We start from the raw sequence: 22,218 nt of genomic DNA on the forward strand, positions 1-22,218 counted from the left end.
GTCCTCCCCTGACGAGGCAGTGGCTGGAACCTCTTCTGCCAGCCCTCCTCCAGTTGACCTCAGGGCCAACCAGGACCTCCTCAGGCGTGTTGCACAGAACATGAACTTGCAAGCCGAGGAGGTCCTAGAGGTCCAAGATCCAGTGGTGGACATACTGTCATCCGATGCCCCCACTAGAGTGGCTCTCCCATTTATCAAAACCATACAGGCCAATGCCACTACAATATGGCAGTCTCCGGCCTCTGTTCCGCCCGCTGCGTGAGGAGTAGAGCGCAAGTACATGGTGCCCTCAAAGGGCTATGAATATCTATATGTACATCCTCCTCCTTACTCCCTCGTCGTCCAGTCGGTTAACGAGAGGGAGCGCCATGGCCAGCAGGCCCCAGCCCCTAAATCGAAGGATGCGAGGTGTATAGACTTGCTTGGGCTTAAAGTTTACTCTGCGGGAGCTCTCCAGCTCTGGGTATCCAACCAGCAAGCCTGGGCGGCGGTGGACAAATTTAAGGAGTTGCTTCCGCAGGATGCACAGCAGGAGTTCTCAGCAATCCTCGACGAGGGGAAAAAGGTCACGAGAACTTCCCTCCAAGCTTCTCTGGACGCCACAGACTCAGACGCCAGGACTCTGGCCTCTGGTGTAACTATGCGCCGTATCTCGTGGCTGCAGGTCTCCGGCCTCCCCCCGGAGCTCCAGCACACGATTCAGGACCTTCTATTCGAGGGTCAAGGGCTGTTCTCGGACAAAACTGATCCTAGGCTGCAGAGCCTAAAAGACAACAGGGTCATTATGCTTTCGTTAGGGATGCACACGCCTGTAACGCAGCGCAGGCCCTTCCGACCCCAACAGCACCGCCCTTACCCTCAACCCCGGCAGAGACAAGACTTTGCCAGACAGCGAGGCAGAAACGGCCGCCGGAGACAATCAGACAACCAAGGGGGCCAGAACCAAAGCTCCTCCAAGCCTCCCCCGGGCCAAAACCTTCCTTTTGAAGGTGCGCCCAAGGGTGTTGTACCAGTTTCTTTAAAGGATCCGTCCCCGCTCTCTTCCAACTGGCTTTCCTTCTTCCTCCCTGCGTGGTCCCAGCTAACATCAGATCGTTGGATCCTATGCACGTTGGAACTTGGATACCATCTGCAATTTATTTCAAACCCCCCCTTTCACCCTCGTCCCTCTTCAGGGACCCCTCTCACGAGCAACTCCTCCTACAGGAGGTGCAAGCGCTCCTCCCGGAGCCATAGAGAAGGTACCAGAGCAGGAACGGGGCAAGGGGTTTTATTCCCGCTACTTCCTGATCCCCAAGGCAAAGGGAGGTCTCAGACCAATCGTCGATCTGCGGGAACTCAACAGATACATGGTAAAGTTGAAGTTCCGTATGGTATCTCTGGGGACCATTATCCCATCCCTGGATCCTGGAGACTGGTATGCCGCCCTCGACATGCAAGATGCCTACTTCCACATAGCCATCTTTCCGCCTCACAAGAGGTTCCTCCGGTTCGTGGTCAACCGGCAGCATTTTCAGTTCGCGGTCCTCCCGTTCAGCCTCTCTACAGCCCCAAGGGTGTTCACCAAGTGTATGGCTGTAGTCGCCGCCCACCTTCGCCGCAGTCGGATACATGTCTTTCTGTATCTAGACGACTGACTTATCCGCGGGACCTCTGAGACGCGAGTCCTCAGTCACGTCCGCATTGTCAAGAACCTTTTCCTACATCTAGGTCTAATGATCAATATGGAAAAATCGACTCTAATCCCCACTCAGAGGAAAGAGTTTATCGGCGCCACCTTGGATTCGACTCTTGCCAAAGCCTGCCTACCACTGCCACGGTTCCAGGCTCTCACGGCCATCATCCGGAGGCTGCAAGCGGTGCTGCACTTGCCTCGCTCTCTTGGGCCACATGGCGGCCTGCACGTTCGTAACGAACTACGCAAGACTGCGCCTACAGCCCCTCCAATCCTGGCTCAACTCGTAATACCGTCCAGCCAGGGATCCTATGGACATGGTCGTCACCATTCCCTCGTGCTAGACTCCTTCCAGTGGTGGCTGGATCCCTCCATTGTGTGTGTGGGGCTCCCGTTCCACCCGCCCCAGCCCTCGGCGTCCCTGACAACGGACGCATCATCCCTCGGTTGGGGAGCTCACCTCGGGCACCTACGCACCCAAGACCGTAGGTCACCTCGCGAACTGGACCTCCACATCAATGTCCGGGAGCTGAGAGCAGTCCGCCTCGCTTGTCAGACGTTCCGACAACACTTGCAGGGCCGTTGTGTATCGGTATTCACCGACAACACAACAGCCATGCACTATATAAACAAACAGGGTGGCACGAGATCTTCCCCCCCTGTGCCAGGAAACCTTACAGCTATGGGACTTCTGCATAGCCCATTCCATACACCTTGGCGCGTCCTTTCTCCCAGGAGTTCGGAACGTGCTGGCGGATCGCCTCAGCAGATCCTTCCTGTTCCACGAACGGTCGCTTCGCCCGGATGTTGCGCTTTCACTCTTCCGGAAGTGGGGGTTTCCCCGGATGGACCTCTTTGCATCCCATGGGAACAGGAAATGCCAGATGTCCTGCTCCTTTCAAGGCCTCTCACCGGGTTCAATGGCGGATGCCTTCCTTGTGCCGTGGACGACGCACCTGCTCTACGCCTTTCCACCGTTTCCACTCGTCCACAGGGTCCTACTGAAAGCACGCAGGGACAAAGCCCGCTTGATCATGATAGCTCCAGCATGGCCCCGACAGCACTGGTACACCATGCTGCTAGACCTGTCCATAGCCGACCCTGTTCCCCTGCCTCTTCACTTGGACCTGATTACCCAGGACCACGGCAAGCTCCGTCACCCGGACCTTCAGTCGCTCCACCTCATGGCGTGGCTCCTGCGTGGCTGATTCGCTCTGAGCTGCGTTGCTCCACCCCGGTGCAGCAGGTACTCCTGGGTAGCAGGAAGCCTTCCACTAGAGCTACATATTTCGCCAAGTGGAAGCGCTTCGCGTGCTGGTCCATGGAGCGGAACTTCCTTCCCGCCGAGCTATCCATATCTAACATCTTGGATTACTTCTGGTCCCTCAAACAACAGGGCTTGGCGGTATCATCTCTGAGGGTTCACTTGGCGGCCATCTCTACATTCCACCCAGGAGAGGATGGCCGCTCGATGTTTTCCCATCCAATGGTGTCTAGGTTCCTTAAGGGCCTAGAGCGCCTCTACCCTCAGGTACGCCGCCCTGCCCCAACCTGGGACCTTAACCTGGTTCTTGCCAGACTCATGTCTCCCCCCCGTTTGAACCGTTAGCAACTTGCTCTCTTCTCTACCTCTCCTGGAAAACCGCTTTCCTGGTGGCCATCACGTCCGCGAGACAGGTTTCGGAACTTCGGGCCCTCACGGTGGACCCCCTGTATACGGTGTTCCACAGAGACAAGGTGCAGTTGCGACCGCATCCGACCTTTCTTCCCAAGGTGGTATTGGCCTTCCACGTTAACCAGGAGATCTTCCTCCCTGTTTTCTTCCCAAAACCGCATTTGACTCGCAGGGAGCAGCAGCTACACTCCCTAGAATTTCGTAGAGCGCTTGCTTTTTATATAGAATGAACTAAGCCATTCCACAGAACCCCCCCAAGTCTTTGTCGCGGTGGCTGAGCGGATCAAAGGGCTTCCTGTCTCCTCGCAGCGCATTTCCTCCTGGGTAACGTCGTGCATCCACGCCTGTTACGACTTGGCTCATGTCCCATCGGGCCACGTGACTGCGCACTCCACCAGGGCTCAAGCATCATCAGCTGCTTTCCTCGCGCACGTGCCCATTCATGAAATCTGCCATGCAGTGACCTGGTCCTCGGTCCACACTTTTGCCTCCCACTATGCCCTGGTTCAGCAGTCTAGGGATGACGCAGCCTTCGGCTCCGCCATATTGCACTCTGCGACATCTCACTCCGACCCCACCGCCTAGGTAAGGCTTGGGAATCACCTAACTGGAATGGATATGAGCAATCACTCGAAGAAGAAAAGACGGTTACTCACCTTTGTAACTGTTGTTCTTCGAGATGTGTTGCTCATATCCATTCCACACCCGCCCTCCTTCCCCACTGTCGAAGTAGCCGGCAAGAAGGAACTGAGGAGCAGACGGGTCAGCAGGGGTATATATCCAGTGCCATGGCGGCGCCACTCCAGGGGGCGACCTGCCGACCCATCGGAGTTGCTAGGGTAAAAATCTTCCGATGAGTGTGCACGCACAGCGCGCACACCTAATTGGAATGGATATGAGCAACACATCTCGAAGAACAACAGTTACAAAGGTGAGTAACTGTCTTTTTCCTGAACTCCTCCACTACTAGTTCAGTCTGGACTAGAGCAAATAGATTTCTAACATTCCAGCCTACAGTAAGTGTAATATCATATGATTAACCATTATCTGAAATCAATGACAGTTTCCATTTGCTCGGCCTGATGGGCCTGGTCAAAATACATATAAATCAGTTTAGTTTTCAGTACCGTTTCTATAACAAGAGAATTTCCGATGTAATGGATTGGTAGGCCAATCCACATCTTACACCGACATATTTTGAAATACATCTAACCATCCTTACCTATGAAAGATATCCAGGGATTGGTGGTTTCTAAAAGATAATTAGACAACGTACTTCTGGGTGGTATGCGCGAAGCTGCTTACATGCACCAGTATGGACAACCTCTAGAATTCAATAACCATGAGTCAGTCCCCCCAGATCATGAGATTGGCTTAAAAATCATGAGATTTAAATAATATACATGCAACTTAATTCGCCTTTTGCTTTCTAAGTCTTCAAGGTTCACATTGACCAGCTTTTCTTACAGACTTTCATTTAAGTTGAGCTTCTCCCTTAATAACGTGACTGCTGGAGCTGGGGCTTTCAGAAGAACGCCACATAGCTAAAGACTCACAATAGAATCACAAGAATTGTCAGCAGGGAAAAACACCACACTTTACTTAATCTGTACCTTAATTTTATCGACAAATTGCACTCCAGATGAATTGTGACGTAAAATCTAGTAAAAAGACCCTGTGCGTCTGCTTGGAAGCCTAATGCAGTCCTTTATCCTGCATGCATATTTGGGATGAGTGGAAATTAACTTAAACTCTCCTGTAATTGTTCAGGTTAAATGGGACTACTGAAAAATGTGACACAGTATGATTGAGAATAGAATAAGATCTACCTTGCATCATGTTAAAACTTTTTTTTTTCCCCTGCCCACTATTATTCTCACATTTTAAGGATTTTCAAGCATCTATTAGGAAAAATAGGATCTAGGAATCACACTTTTTCCTCTTAATCCTCCTCTCCGCTTCCTCTCCCACTCCTCATCACAAGCCCATCAGGTCAAAACGTTCTAAACCTGGTCAAACAAGACACCGCTGGCTGGCACATGACATAGTGATGACAATCTTTTTTTCTGGCTTCTTAGCGAACTTTTTTGATACAAAAGGCTTGATTGTGCTCATCTGCCACCTAACTTGATTTCTTTTGATTGCAGTGTGAAAAGAAGAGTTTGCTCTGCTTATCACATTTGTACTTCAGCCAGAGTGTCAGGTTGGGGCAGATTAATTGCTGTAGCTTTAGCAGAGCTGTCAGGGTATTTAACCCAGTGGAGAAAAATTACTGGAGCTGATGATAAACAGACTTTAAATGCAGAACAATTACTTACGGTTAACAAAGCGCCCTGGCTACAAACAGCAACTTTGCCTAAATGCAAAAAGCAAAAACTTATCAGTGATCTATTTCCAGAAGGACATTACAAGATAACCTTTTGTTTGGGCAGATACTTACCAGATAAGATCACACCAAGGGCAAGGATGAAATGTCTTGCATGACTGTTGCTCTGCAGATTACATAGCATTGTAAAAAAAAAATAAAAAAAAAAATCACCAATTGGGAAACTTAGAAGACTGCACAGAATGCTAAAGTCTTCCCCTCAGTTGGAGTTAATGTCTCCTAAGGTTCAGTTTGTTTCAAGCACATTATGGTAAAACATTGTGGAGACTTTGAAACCAGGAGGACTTCTGATTTCATTGTTCCCAGGAAGTGGCAAATCTAAAAGACTTATTAGCGTTGAACTTAGGTTGTACACCACAAACTTAACCATGATTGACAGTCTGGTGACAACACAGCCGTCCTCTGGTGCAGTTTAAAACACCGTTCCATCTCGCAGCGTAGATGAGACTGTGTGGTGTCTCCAAATTACCTAAAAGCGTAGGACAAGCTTTTAGTGTGGTGCTGCACTCAGAAACCACTTGCCTTTCAGGTATCCCAGTGTCAGATCCTGAGGCAGCAGGAGATCAGGTCTTTGCTGCAGTGAGCCTCAGGACATGCTGGTGTGGAATTTGCCATCTGTCTCCCCATCTCTATTCTGGTCTCCCCACTTTTGAAAGGTGATTGAGAAGGGCACGGTTGATTTGAATTTTTTTTTAATTGATTAATTTTTTTTAAATTCCCATAGAGCGCCCTTTAAAGTGAGATGACCTGAGTATTTTGATATTCCTTTCACCATAATTTTATAAGTGTTTTTATCACTCCCATTTTTGATGTTTATAAAGAAGCTTTACATCAAGGGAGAAAATAAGAGCCCTGAACTTGCAAAGATCCAAGCCCACGCTTCAGTCTTTGCAGGACTGAGACATAAGCGACTCCGCACAGGAGCAATGAAACAGACTATACCCAAAGCACTGTTACATACCCAAAGCAAACATCTATCACTGTTTTTTATTAATGCAAAGTTGCAATAAAATGTTAACATGCTCTGTTGTACACTACTTATTACTTGTTCAGGATCAGGTAAGTATTCAAAGAACCTAGCTAAAGATTCTGGCATGCTGGCTGTGGAACCCTTCTCTTCCGAGTATTCTAAAAAGGATGACAACATTTTGAAATACCTGGCCTCTTTTTAGCAGTGTGTGTGTGTGTGTGTGTGTGTGTGTGTGTGTACTTTACTATACCGCAATTCCACAGGAGGTGGAGCCACATTTTCTCAATAATGTGCAGTACAAAGTCCAGCTACTAACACTCAAAAAGGAATTAATTTGTCATTCAGTTTAAAATGTACATAAGAACATAAGAATGGCCATACTGGGTTAAACCAAAGGTCCATCTAGCACAGTATCCTGTCTTCCGACAGTGGCCAGTGCCAGGTTCCCCAGAGGGAATGAACAGAACAGGTAATTATCAAGTGATCCATCCCCTGTGTCCCATTCTCAGCTTCTGGCAAACAGAGGCTAGGGACACCATCCCTGCCTGTCCTGGCTAATAGCTAATGCAGATCCTTTTCACTGATGTTTTTCAGGTATAACCCTATCAGCCATTATGCGTTGTCTCTATACAAGGTGCTCAGTTTTGAGGGAGAAGTGTGATTTTTTTTTTGAGTTGATGGTGGACTTCTTAAGATTGAGTCTTTTATTTCAAAAACATTAGTTTATGAACATGATCCGTGTTGACCCTATATTTTATTCTTCCCTACTCACTCTTCACCCATCCTTCTGTTTGTATTAAAACCTCATCTGTTTGTTTTCAATGCTTGCATTTTAATAAGGATGGTGTTGGTTTTGCCTTGATTGAATTGTGGAGCCCCCTAGCGCCTGAGCAAAGAGGGAGTGACAGGTCAGACAAGACTGTTTAATAAACTAAAGCATTTTGGAAAGTTGTTTCACCGTCCAAATTTAAACAATTTGGCTAATGGACATAGTGCAGCTCCACTGTTAGATCTCCCTTGTGCTGTCATGTGCTGCACCATGTGTTTGAAACTGCCTCCTGTTCAGCTCTGACATGGTCACAGCACATTTGTTTAAAACTGCCCAGTGCATGGACTGTGCCACCAACTTTTAAACCCTTTCATAGGCTGCAGCCTCCCAGGTGGAGTGCCCTCAACCCTTCTCGGCTTCAGTGGGATTTGAGGGTGTCCCACGCTCCACACTGGACATTCTCAGCCCCTCAAAGGCTCAGGTTCTACCATTTTCTAATGCGGTTGGCGGTGCTGCTGCAGATGCAGACTTCAGCTGCTCAGCTGTTCATCTCCATCCTGATTCAACAAGAATACATTTTTATCATCAATAGAGGGATCAGAGAAATATGAAACCAGACCAGCTTTGCTTTTCCAGGGCCCAGTTTCTATGGTAATAGAAATAAGTACTCCTCTCATTTGAGCTCCTGTTCACATGCTCATGGCAGTGTGTGTGTGTGTGTGTGTTAGTCTTACCTAAGAGCTGGAAGGCATTGCCAGCTTCTTTCTCTCAAGATGGAATTGGGAGGAAGGAGTGGTATTTCGCTTTCTCTCCAGCACTGGCCACTGGCACATAACAGTAAGCACATTAATTTTGGAGTGTAAGTTGCAGGCTAATACATGATCCAAAAAAGAGAGATGGGAACAGGAAAGGAATGTCTGTCACTGTGGTCTCGATTGGCTGAGGTCACCTTAAATAATGACAAGTATAATTCCCAATTCTGGACCTTAGCGTCCAAAATATGGGTACTAGCATGAATTCCCCTAAGCTTAATTACCAGCTTAGATCTGATAGGCTGCCACCAATCAGGAATTTTTAGGGCCTGATACCCTCTGGTCCCCCCAAAACCTTCCCAGGGGACCCCAAGACGCAGATTCCTTGAGCCTCACAACAAAGGGAAATAAGCCATTCCCTCCCCCCCTCCCTTCTTCCTCCCAGCTCCTTCCCGCCCTGGGAACACTAGGAGATCGCCTGATTCAACTTTTTGAATCACCACACCGAGGGGAGTGTTACCTTCCCCCTCACCCAGAGGCAATACAAACTGCGTGAATATAACACAAAAGAGAAAATTTATCCTTCCCTTCTCCCAACCAATTCCCTTGAACCTTAACTAGGAGAAAAAAATTAAACAGGTCTTAAAAGCAAAACTTTTAATAAAAAAGAATGAAAAAAAAGTAAAAGGTTTATCTCTGCACTTTAGATGGTAAACAGTTACAGGGTCTTTCAACTTACAAACAATAGAAAGAAACTTTCTCCAGCAGAAACACAATTTAAGCTACTTCCAGCAAGTACACATATGTAAATGGAAAAAAAAACAAATTAAAAGACTATGACCGCCTTTTCTTACTCACAATTCTAAATAGATAAGAGACTTTAGCAGGGAGATTGGCAGAAACCTGGTTGCACCTCTGGACCCAGAGAGAACAAAGCCAACCCCAAAAAACACAAACAAAGGCTTCCCTCCCATGAGATTTGAAAGTATCTTGTCTTCTGATTGGTCCTCTGGTCAGGTGTTTGGGGTCCCTGTTTGTTAACCCTTTACAGGTAAGAGAGACATTAACCCTTAACTATCTGTTTATGACAATGACATACTAGTAAGTGGAGTAGTCTTCATTTTGGTTTTTATTACACATGTGCGAGAGTGTTGCCTGTACTTCAGTGATCTTATGAATACTCACTGATATCAGTCATTGACAACTACTATCTAATAGGAGTTACAGACTTGTCTTTCAATAACCTGAAAAATACAACCTTTCACTAGCTAATTATTTTTCTTAGCAGAAGCAATGCTGTGAAGACTTTGACACACAATACAGTTCCTGCCAATGTTATTATTGTGTTGACTGACTGCCTGCGTGATCAGAAGAATAGGGTCGGGTGTGTTAATAAAATAAATCCTAGTTAGACTGAAATGTCGTTAGCTGGTTCAAAATGCTGACATCTTAGGCCTGACTTCTTAGGGATCAGTTTTAAAATCTACTACGGACAAGTCCAAAGTGCAGTGTTCTCTTTGGATTTAGTTTTTGGAAAACTTTTTTGTGGTTGGCCCTTAACCTATAGCAGAGGACATACAGGGATTACTTAACCCACAACTGAAATGTCTTTATCTCTGGTAAGCTGAACACACCTGTCTGTGCAACAGTTTAGGACAGGAAGTGAAGAATATCCTATCCATATAAAACTGCAGATAGGAATTAGGTAGATAGAATGTAATTCCTTCAGCTGAAATATAGCTAGGACATATCCCTATTTGAGAAGAGTGCTGCGGAATCTTTAATAGCCACAAATGGTCAAAACCTTGGTTTTACAACTTGTCCAAAACATTGAGGCTAAACATTTCAAAGCTGCCCAGGGAATTTGGATACCTCAATTTCCATTACTTTTAATCCAAGCTTCTCTTAAGCAGCTTGGAAAATCTCAGCCTACAATACCTGTTTCTGAGGACCAATAGAGCAAAATTAAATGAGGAGCTTTTATTATTTTTTGGATTCACTGATGTTTTAATTTCCAGTCTTTTGCCTTGATTTTGTCCAGAAATTGCAGTTGGTACAAAATATTGTCCAGATCTATATTTGTCCCTGTTTCTAAAATCTCTTCAGTGGCTTCCAGTGTAATTTCGAATGAATTTTATGTTGTTGTTAAAGTTCTTATCAGACCCTCAATACTTTTCGCATGTATTTTCTTTGGGTTTCTAACTGCTGTTTTGGTTCGTTTCATTCCCTCGTCACACCTCAATCTGTTGTAGAACCTTGCATTGTACATTTATTAATGGACCCCACCAAGAATTCTATTTGCTTCCTCATCATTAGCACTCTGCCCTGTAGCTGCAGGTCCATGGATGTATTTTTGGTTTTGTATTTGCTTTGCAATTTGTGCAACACACTTTTGCAAAATAGTTACGTTCATTGCAAGATTGACTCAGTATATCCGTAGGCGCCAACTTCTCCTGGTGCCGGTGAGGGCTCATGCCCCAACTCCACCCCTGCCCCGCCCCCTCCTGCACCAGCCCCCTTCCCCAAAGTCCTCACCCCAACTCCACCCCCTCCCTGCCCCTATGTCATGGTATAATCCCCACTCTGAACCTTAGTGTCCAAAAGATGGGGTACCAGCATGAATTCCTCTAAGCTCAATTACCAGCTTAGTACTTGTAGCGCTGCCACCAACCAGGAATTCCAGTGCCTGGTACACTCTGGTCCCCCCAAAACCTTGTGTGGGGACCCCCAAGACCCAGACCCTCTGGATCTTAACACAAGTTCCTTTCCCTCACCATTGCCTCTCCCAGACTTCCCCTCCCGGGCTTACCCTGGAAGATCACTGTGATTCAAACTCCTTGAATCTAAAAACAGAGAGAAAAATTCACCTTCCCTGCTCCTTCTCTCTCTCTCTCCCAGACTCTCCCTGAGAGAGAAAGTAATCCTAACACAGAGAGAAAATTAACCATTCTCTCCCCCTTCCCTCCTTTCTCCCCACCAATTCCCTGGTGGATCCAGACTTAGTCCCCTGGGGTCTCACCAGAATAAAAAAACAATCAGGTTCTTAAACAAGAAAAACTTTTAATTAAAGAAAGAAAAAACAGTAAAAATTATCTTTGTAAATTTAAGATGGAATGTGTTACAGGGTCTTTCAGCTATAGACACTGGGAATACCCTCCCAGCCTAAGTATACAAGTACAAATTAAAATCCTTTCAGCAAAATACAAATTTGAACTGCTTCCAGCCAAATACACATTTGCAAATAAAGAAAACAAACACAAGCCTAACTCACCTCATCTACCTAGTACTTACTATTTTGAATTTATAAGAGCCTGTATCAGGGAGATTGGAGAGAAACCTGGTTGCACATCTGGTCCCTCTGAGCCCCCAGAGTGAACAACAACCAAACACTAACAGCACACACAAAAACTTCCCTCCCTCAAGATTTGAAAGTATCCTGTCCTCTGATTGGTCCTCTGGTCAGGTGACAGCCAGGCTTACTGAACTTGTTAACCCTTTACAGTCAAAAGAGACATGAAGTACTCCTGTTCCATTAACCCTTAACTATCTGTTTATGACACCCTATTGGATCACTTCCCCAAATCCCTGCCCTGGCCCCACCTCTTCCCTGCCTTCTCCCCTGAGCGCGCCACGTTCCCGCTCCTCCGCCCTTCCTCCCACAGCTTGTTATGCTGCAAAACAGCTGTTTTGCGGTGGCAAACCTGGGAGGAGAAGCGGGGACGCAGCATGCTCAGGGGAGGAGCCCCAGAGCACCCACAGAGTCGGCCCCAATGAGTATATTCCTTGCCCAGGACACCTTTGCATTCTGTTATGACTGCCTTCATGCTGATCGCAAACCAATCTGATGTGCCGTTTGTTTCCCTTTGCAGTCTGTCTTGGTATGTATTTTTAACTAGATGCATTTCAGTTCTCTCCCTGCTTCTTACCATTTCCATGTGAGACGCACAGACCTTTGCAAAGTCAAGTCTGTTTCTTACAATAAGTAATTCAGTCACTTAGTCCATTTGTTGTCTGCTCAGACTCACAAGACTTAACTTCATGACACAGATCTGTAACAGAAGGGTCTATGGTCTTACCTGACATCTTGTTCCTTGTAAGGAAAATTTGCCTTTCCTAAATAACGTTCTTGAGTAGTTCACGGTATCCTTAACATTTTTGAGTGACTGTGTTTAGCAGCTTGTTTTTCCTTCATGCTCCCACTAAATCAGTGGAGCTCTCTAATGCTCCTGGACCTCCCATGTGCAACGGAGGGTTTCACCATCTCTGATTTCTCGCAATACCTCCTGCTTCAAAAGTGCGGCAGTCGACTCCACCAGTTCTCTGTGCCCCATTGCCTTCTAGACTGCAAGATTTAGGTAGCTCAATTGATCCATTCTTGCCAAAGGTTGTTTTCTTCTAACGCCATGTAATAAGGTGTGATCCACAGAAGTACAAGAGCTTTATTTCCCAGCCTCAGTCACCCAACATGAGGCAGGAATATGAAGGGTTATTTCCCTGTCAAATGATTTCAATCTTTATCCACTGACGGCAGTGGCCACTGTTTGCAACTCTTTGATCCTACTCAGATGATACCGGTCTTCACTCTTTCCCGAACGCCAGAGGGGAAACACTGCATGAAACCCATGAAAGTCTGTTGTAAAGTAGAGATGGACTTGAACCAAAACTTCATATCTGCACAGCCCTATCCATTGACAAAGTGTGGATTTGGATCCCAGTTTCACCCGGCGCACTCCAGGACTTGCACTGCTGCGTAGCTGTGTCCATGCGGGACATTGCTGTGCTGCAAGCTGGTGCACTGCAGATTCACATCCTGGCTTGCCATGCAGTAGCTTGTTGTGTAGACAAGCCCCTTGCCCGCTGTTATGTAACTAAATTGCTGAATGGGGAAACAAAAAGTAGCCACAAAGACACAGGTGAATGGATTAGCTGTTTAATAATACCTGCTGTTACACAGCACTTTTCATCCATAGATCTCCAAGCACATTATAAAGGTCAGTATGGTGATCCATATTTTGTCGCTGGGGAAGCTGAGGAGCTTGAGGGGTAAAGTGATTTGCTCAAGGTCACCGAGCAGGCCGGTGGCAGAGCCAAGAATAGAACCCAGGTCTCCTGAGTCCCAGTCCAGGTTGATAGCCACTAGGCAACGCTGCTTCCCTGATTTGCTTACTGATAGGTGACCTGCCCAGATCTGGCCTGGTAATCCAGTGGTAGTTTTGTGCCCTGTATCAGAGAGAGAGACCCACCGTTCCTTGTTTCTGACTTCTAGGAGAAGGCCAAGTATGAGACCAGGACTGGAAATCATACCAGATCCCTAGGAAGGTAGTGCAGAGCCATACCACTAGTTCAGAGCTCAAGTATGATTCATAAAAATGTAGCTTCACCAATTTACTACTTGGGATTTTTAGTTTTAATTTTTAGCACGGGACATTTGAAGTGTGTATTTGGTCTGATTTGAAAATAAGGCCTTGTCTACATTAGAAAGTTTTACCGCTCTACCCAGTATAATTTCAGTAGTACAACTCCTGCTAGGTTGAATGCAATTATATTGGTTATGCTGGTGTTAGCTTCTTCCATAAGGGAAGAATAATTACTATAACCAGCATAAATCACCTTTATACCAGTATAACTGTGTCCATGCATCTGAAGAAGTGGGTATTCACCCAAGAAAGCTCATGCTCCAAAACGTCTGTTAGTCTATAAGGTGCCACAGGATTCTTTGCTGTGTCCATACTGAGGCTTTTAGTGGTTCAAAAAAAAAATCACACCCCTAGCCAACATAGTTATACCAGAATGACTTTTTAGTGCAGACGAGGTCTTTATTACCAAGGCCTCAGAAACATTGAACGATTTCTTTTTGTATTAGCCAACTCGTTGTTTGAAAGGCTTTTTCTGCCCACAGTATGAGGTTTCTACTTCTGTAACTATCATTGCACGTGCTTCCCTGACAGCTGTAGAAAAATGACAGGGACTCCCACTGTATTAATTCTTTCCCTGGGCAAAGGTGAGGACGACAAATAAAAGAATACTGTGAAAGCAGCTGTTGTTTGGGAGAGTAACATAAGTCCAACCCCTAACTACCACTTATCGAACATCACTACCGTGTAGAGTCCTGGGAGGAGAATGTACAATTCCCCAGTGATGGCTGAAGAATTTGGAGACCTTCCTGGTTTGGGAACTTTCCAGCCAAACTTTCTGTTTCTCAGAAGCCCATGTCCACTCATATCTATTTCCCTCTTTTCAGAATCTTCCCCAGAGAGTACCTCCTTCAGCAGATCCACCTGTATTCCCTGGCAGACCTACAGCAGGTAAGTTTCTTCCGCTGATTGTACATTTCTTCTGTTTGCCCAGTAATTTCCCATCCTGTGTGGATTACAAGAATGACACGCTTTCCCCAGCTATTAATTGTGATGGAGTTAGCAACACATCCTAATCTCTTGGTGGTTTGTCATTTGGCATAAAAATCTTGACATACAGGGATGTTCTAGGCCCCAAAACAAAGGTTTATGCCACATGTATGCATCCTGGAACCAGGAACAAAGCTCTGCAAGCCTTATGCGAGGAAAACTCCCTCTTCCTGAGTCAAGACAACAGGGTTTGGACCACACAAAATAAGGGCTGGTCTACACTGGAAACTTATATCGGCACAACTGCATTTCTCTGAGGTGTGAAAAATCCACACTCCTGAGAGCCATAGCTATGCAGACCTAACCCCTGGAGTAAGCAATGCTAGGAATTCTTCCACCCATCAATTACCTCCCCTGGGAGAGGTGGATTAACGACAGCGCAACAGGAAACTCTTCCCCTGGCTGTAGTGAGTGTCTGCACTGAAGTGCTACAAAAATGCAGCTGCCTGTGCCCCTGTAGCAGTTTAAGCATAGACGTGGCCTAAGTTAGTCCTGATGGTGTATGTGGCTGTGTAACCAAAATGAAGTGTGTACGCATCATTGAAGAGATGGAGGGGAAACCTAGGTGGAATAGCTATGGGCAGATGCCATGTTGGCCTGCCTATACTGGAAAATTGAGGTGTGTTAACAGGTTAGCAAAAGTATTAATGAGTGTGGTGTTAAACTTCCTGGGGAGCTCCAGACAAAGCATGGTTAGCTTGCCCCGGTCATTCCTCAAGGATCTCTGTCTACACTCATTGCTGAGTAGTGTTAGTTGAAGCTGAAGGGGGAGCCTGAATACCAACTTGGATTGGGCCAAAAGAAATCTGATGAGGTTCAAGAAGGACAAGTGCAGAGTCCTGCACTTAGGACGGAAGAATCCTATGCACTGCTACAGTCTGGGGACTGACCGGCTAAGCAGCAGTTCTGCAGAAAAGGATCTGGGGATTGTAGTGGATGAGAAGCTGGATATGAGTCAGCAGTGTGCCCTTGTTGCCAAGGAGGCTAACGGCATATTGGGCTGCATTAGTAGGAGCATTGCCAGCAGATCGAGGGAAGTGATTATTCCCCTCTGTTTGGCACTGGTGAGGCCACACTTGCCACATTGCGTCTAGTTTTGGGCCTCCCACTACAGAAAGGATGTGGACAAATTGGAGAGAGTCCAGAGGAGGGCAGCAAAAATTATCAGGGGGCTGGGGCATATGACTTATGAAGAGAAGCTAAGGGAACTGGGCTTGTTTAGTCTGCAGAAGAGAAGAGTGAGAGGGGATTTGATATCAGCCTTCAACTATCTGAAGGGCGGTTCCAAAGAGGATGGAGTTCAGCTGTTCTCAGTGATGGCAGATGACAAAACAAGGAGCAATTGCCTCAAGCTGCAGTGGGGGAGGTTTAGGTTGGATATTAGGAAACATTATTTCACTTGGAGGATGGTGAAGCGCTGGAATGGGTAACCTAGGGAGGTGGTAGAATCTCCTTCCTTACAGGTTTTTAAGGCCTGGCTTGACAAAGCCCTGGCTGGGATGATTTAGTTGGTGCTGGTCCTGTCTTGAGCAGGGGGTTGGACTAGATGACCACCTGAGGTCTCTTCCAATCTTAATCGTCTATGATTTTTCTATGATTCTAACTCACACCTGCTTAAAGTACAGCTCTGCCTGGTCTCCGCAGTTTTGAATGTGTTAGGCTTGATCTACACTTAAAATGTAGGTTAACACAGCTATGCTGCTCACACTCTTGAGCAAAGTAGCTATGCCAACCTAACCCCAGCCGTAGACGCAGCTTGGTTGGCAAAAGAATGTTTCCATCCACTTAGCTCCCATTGCTTGGGGAGGTGGAGTTCCTACAGCAAAGGAAAAATCCCTTCCATCGCTGTAGACTGCATCTGCACTGTGGGGCTAAGATACAGTAGCTATGCCACTAGAGCCCCCGTAGCGTAGTTATGGCCTTGTTAGTACATGCCACCAAACACCTTCTAAGAGAACACCTTTTCCTTAGCTCCACCAGCTAGTGGATTATTCGCATCCTGAAGTAGGAGGACGCTGCCTTGTGGCTTATCCCTTATGAATTTTTTATCCTGTCTAACGCACTTTAACAGGGTCGCTGCATCCACACTAGGCGTTCTGCTGGTATAACCGCAGCAGCACAAAATCACACCCCTAACTGATATAGCTACACCGGTACAAACACTGTCTATAGAGAACAGATTCGGCATTTTTGAAAATTCTACCCAGGAACCGTTTTCAAAATCTGGATTCAGGGTTGGAATCTGAGCACCAGTTAAAACACCGGGGGTGTTTTGAATTGGGAGGTTTCAAATGAACCCATTTCTCATTTTCACTTTGCATTTCTTGCCTTTTTGTCTTCAGCGTGGTCACCATAATGTTTCAATTGGGTTTTGGTAGTTCACTCCATTATGTTCACTTTGCCCTGGAAGGAAAGGGGAAATTGCTTTAAAATGTAGGCGTAACCCCTCGGGGAGTTTAACCCCTTAGTGGAACTAGTAATGTTTGCATAGATTTGAGGTAGGAATTGTCTCTTTGTTCTGTGTTTGTATAACACCTAACATAATGGTGAGCTGCTCAGTGCCTGGGGCTCCTGGGTGTGAAACAAAACATGTGTACCTTCTGAGATCCAACAAATTAATAACAATGGTGAAATTAACCAGACACGTGACTTAAAATCAGACCATCATGGGTTACTGTAGCCATCGATACTCAACCAGATATGTCCCAATAATACACTTCTTTGCTTCAGTCTATGCTGAACAAACTGAATGGATAGCCTGCGATGCGGCACCCATATTTCAACACGGGACAGATGGAATGACAAGAATTAGCTTGGCAATAAGAATTGAGGGGAGTTGGGAGAATACAAGTTTTGTGTGGCAGCAAATACACAGAAACCCAAAGCTGAGGCAACAAGTAATTTGTGGGCTGGTACAGTTCTGGGATGGGAATAATTCCACGTTTTTAAAAAAGCTAGTCATCTGAGGGATAAAACTGCTTTTGTGGCTTTTTAGGCTTTTCTGCTGTCTCTTCTTTCATAACCAAACCATGAAATAACAAGCTGCTTAAATCAGAAGTGGCAGTCTCCCTGGTGGGCCAGGCTATTAGCCCCCACTGCCTTGTAAGCTGCTTAATCAGTTCCTAACATTGGCAGTAGAGATTTAGAAGCAATCAGCAGCTTAGCAAAGGCCCTGTGGGAGTAGGGATGGGCAGGAGTCACAATGCATCCATTTATTTAGCAGTTCCTTCCAACATACTTCTTTGTGTTTATTTGTATTTGCAATCCTCCTACCCGCCCGGCTCCCCAAATTTATCATAGTTAGAGGCAGTGTAATTCAATTACTGTTTCTGCTGGGGTGGGTTAAATTGGATTTAGCTTTTAATCTAGCTGTATCCTTGTTATCGGCCTAGAGAGTCTTTTCCTCATTTCAGAGTCTCTACGTTTGAAATCAGGTTGCCCATTTCTGTCAGACTGAAACCATGATGGGGAGGAGAGAGAGAGAGAAAGAGAGAATGGAGCTAATAGAGGAGCATTAGTGCCCTTAAAGACACTGTCTAGCCCCCATATCGTACTTCGCCATTTTTGCTCTCACCTGCCTACTGGTTGTTGGCTGCCAGTGTGTGGTGGTTTTTTTAAATTCCCGAATATTTTCCCTATTTTTGATTCCTCCCCTGCTCATTTCCTTATATCCTGGGGTTGCTTTAACACTCTGCCCTGCTGTCATGTAGAATGTACATGTTGGGGGAATTAACCAAAAGGTATATTAAAGATTAATAGAAAGATAAGGCCTGGTGAATGAATTAGAAAAGCAGGGAGAGGTAATCTGCAGAAATGGTGCCCTCTCCCCCAGTGACTCCAAGTCTGATGTATTTGTCCTGCAGAGGGCTCTTTAAAATGCCCAGAAAACAAGAAACCTTTCTCCTCTGGGCAGCTGTGTTTTTATAAATGTGCTATCTGGGGGGCTGTTGGCACGCTGAATTTGAGGGTGCACGAAGAGAGCTGAATGAAAATTCATTTTTGCCTGAGATGAAGATGGTGACGCACAGTATTATTTAGAGGGAAATCTAGTTTAAGACTCACACCTAGTGTAGTGGGGCCGGGGGGTCCCAGTGTCTGACTAGTGCTCTTAGGTGCTACCACAGTACTAATAATAAGCAGGAATCTAGATAGTAAGATTCCAGGATTGCCGCTCTGTCTGTGTGGCTCCATGTGAAGCCAAGGAGCAGCTGCAACATGGCTGCGAGCTCTTTTTGTTCAGAATATCTATCACCGGGTTCAATCACCCCTGGGATGTGTGGTCTGTACTGTCCATTTTTAAGTTCTCTGCCATTTTGACTTAACCAATGTACCCCCATGCTGTGTACAGCTGCAGTAAGGCGTGTCTCTATGCCCCGCCAAGAGTCCTGGAGCATTGTGATATCAGAGGTGACTCAACATATCCCCACCCATACTGTACAGTTAATTTTTATGGAACGGTTTCATTGGTTGGTTGAGGGAGACTGCACAAAGAGTGTGAATTACTTGGCCCAACTACCATTCTGTGTGTCCATCCGCCACCCACACAAATCAACACAGAACTTCCAGCACAACTGCCTCACACACACAAATCTACACAACCACCCACGCAACACCACATGATAACCCTGAACACACGTTGTTCCTCCCCACATCACACGCGCCTCATTCACCACCTGCAAAGATCAACACCAATGTCCCAGCATGACCCCCTCAACACAGATCAACGCAGCCAGTATGCACAGTAACCCCAGCCACCACCCTGATGCCCAGAATGTCTGTTGAGTCAGTGTGAAATGGTGGAAGCAGCTGCAAGCCTGCCTGAGGGCTCTTTTTGTTTCAACTATCCCCAGGTTTCATCATCCCTGGGATTTGCTCTCTGTTACTGACCAGCTTTTAAGTTCTCAGCCATTTTTGGCTTTTTTGACACACGTGGCTTTACAAATTACACCTGGGTGGCAGCCTGGGCTTCTGCTACTAGTAATTAGCTAATGGTCTGGGGGCTTTTACTGCTGTGATCCATAAGGATGGGAGCTGGGCTGGTGCAGGAGGGCTTAGCCTAGGAAGGAAAACAGCCAAGTAATATGTCATTAGTTCTGGAAAGCTGCCAAACTCCTAATGGGATAGTGCTATGTTAGCACTTTGCTGATTCACAGACACAGCTAATGCAGATGTGAGCAACCTGGCAGGCCTGCCCTTTATCCAAAGAGAAAACAGGTGATGCTCTTTATTCACAGAAGGATTTTTTTTTTTTTTAAATCAAGTTCTCACAGCAAAACAGTGCCCCAGTTGACTACACCCAGCTAGCTTAGCCCAGCTTGGGCAGCATGTATTCTTAGCTTTTCCCCAAGCTTGATCTCTTCTTCATTGTTCGCACAGGCATTCACAGGCAAGATAACTAATTAAGAGCATTCAAATTTAACAAGCAGAAAAACAAAGTGTGACAGCTCACCTATTCTGCCCCATTGGCTATGGTTGTGTTCCGCTCTAGCCATCACTCTTCATAAGCCCCTGAGAGTAATCTGGTGTGAGTCACGAATGAGACCTCTATTAAAACATCACTAAATCTCTGTTAGCTACTTTATCCAGGGCTAGTCCAACCAATTAAAGACTTAGACAAGGGAACATTCCGGTAGTAAGTGGCAAATATTGACCTAAAATGTTAGGATGATGATTTTTAGCAGATGTAGTTCTTGTGACGGTTGATGCAGTTCTCACTACTTGGACATTTTGCTGGGTTCTAAATTAACTGCAGCTATTCAGGAAAAAGACCAAAGGTGTCATTACAAACAGCTCAGTGAAAACATCTGCTCAATACACTGGGGTGGCCCAGAAAGCAAACAAGATATCTGGTTAAATTGAAGAAAGCTGTATACAGTAAACAAACCACTAACTGACTAATATTCAGATGAAGTTTCCCCTATGGGTAGAATATCCTTTACGGGGATTTCTTTCGCTTTCCTCTGAAACATCCAGTACTAGCCGCTCTCCAAGACAGGATACCGGACTAGGTGGACAATTGTTCGGATCTGGTACGGCAATTCCTATGCTTTTGTTGAAATGGTTTATAAATGTAATATTGCCTAAGTAACTAAAATTGTGCAAAAAGAATGCTTCACCGAAGCCTGCATCTCACCTGAGCTGTGCTCCAGTGTCTTGTGGTGACAGAGCTACAAGCACTTTTGAGGAGCAATACAAACACTTTCAGAGCCAGGTCACTTTTCTAACCATCTCAAATCTTTTGTCGAAAAGGCCAGCTTTTCTAGCCTCTCTTCCTCATTGCAGTTCAGTTTCCAGGATCACAGCGAGCGGGGAACTGTAATCCTTTTTTCCTCGTGGTTCATGATCATTCAGAATGTCTGACCATTCTGTCCCAGTACAGTTATTGAGAAATGGCGTGTGGTTGGGTTATAATGCAGCGCTTAGTGACTTTAAAACCCAGACGTGGCAATCTCCTTTTCCACCCACCATACACCAAACTCTAAAACACACATTTTCCCCATAAAATTTGCAATCCATATACCACAGATGTTTTCTGGCCTAGCTCTATTGGTCAGGGGTGTGAGGAGGTGTAATCCCGGATGACAGCAGTGCTGGCAAAAGCCCTTAGTAGAGGCCCAGTTGCACCAGCGAAACTGAACTTTCGCTGGTATAGCGTATGGCTGTGTGTTTATGGCATTGCTTATGGCCCGCACAGTAGGACTAGTGGTAATCTTACAAGGGACAGAATACAAAAATCAGGGCTTCGAAAACAAACACACACGAAAACAAAGCAAGAACTCTCCTAACGTTCATAACATAGTTTTTCTTTACGCGTGTGTGTGGCTAACACAGAGTAGGCGGTGCTGGCTGTGCTGTCAAAATCCCCTCTGGCATTGCCACTCATGAGTGAGGCAGCTGTTTCCAAAACCCTTTATACACACCACATTATCATGTGTTGTACCTGTTTATGCAGCATGCGTGTGTATATACTGCACACATAAACAGACGCATACATAGAGGAGTGCATGACCATAAAAACTAAATGATCTGCCATCAGATCACCCTCCGAAACAGTCACCCTGCCTCTTACTAGTGATTAAGCCTCTCAGATATTTTCCTGTGCCTAAGGCTCCTTTCCTTGCCACAGTCACTCCATTTCCATGTGGTTGGAAACTTTATACCTCAAAGATTGCCAGCTCTGAGACTTCCTTCAGCTGGGCCAGCATGAAACGCCAAGCAGAAGACTCTCCCGAGCAGCTGATATTTTAGGCGAATACTAATTTCCCGAATTGCTGGCAGCTCGTGTTACATTTAGTGGTAATGACAAGATTGGACAGCTTTCTCCTTTTACCTCGATACTTGGGAACAAGAGAGTTGCTGTAATTCAGAGTGGCAACAGGACTGGTACACTGGTCAGGCAAATGGCATCTTACGGTTAGAGAGAGAATTTTGGATAGTGAAGTAGGCTAAAGTCATTATGGTAGATGGTGGCCTGGAAAATGAGGAGATCTAAGTTTAATTAGATATGTCAAGATCTTGGCTATATATATATATATATTTTAAATAACAAAAGGGCTTTTTTGTTCTGCTTGAAACCCACATTTGCAA

At 45.9% G+C, this 22,218-nt stretch overlaps 1 protein-coding gene across 2 annotated transcripts in view; it reads left to right on the forward strand.

Moving 5' to 3' along the window:
- PLEKHM3 (pleckstrin homology domain containing M3) overlaps positions 1–22,218 on the forward strand; it is a 137,044-nt gene that overhangs the window by 73,220 nt on the left and 41,606 nt on the right. For both annotated transcript variants that reach the window (XM_030580073.1, XM_030580072.1), the window contains one exon: positions 14,469–14,532. In XM_030580073.1, coding sequence (XP_030435933.1) covers positions 14,469–14,532 — 64 coding nt within the window. The remainder of the gene's footprint in view (positions 1–14,468; positions 14,533–22,218) is intronic.

This window comes from Gopherus evgoodei, chromosome 11 (assembly GCF_007399415.2).
Source record: "Gopherus evgoodei ecotype Sinaloan lineage chromosome 11, rGopEvg1_v1.p, whole genome shotgun sequence".
NCBI lineage: Eukaryota > Metazoa > Chordata > Testudines > Testudinidae > Gopherus > Gopherus evgoodei.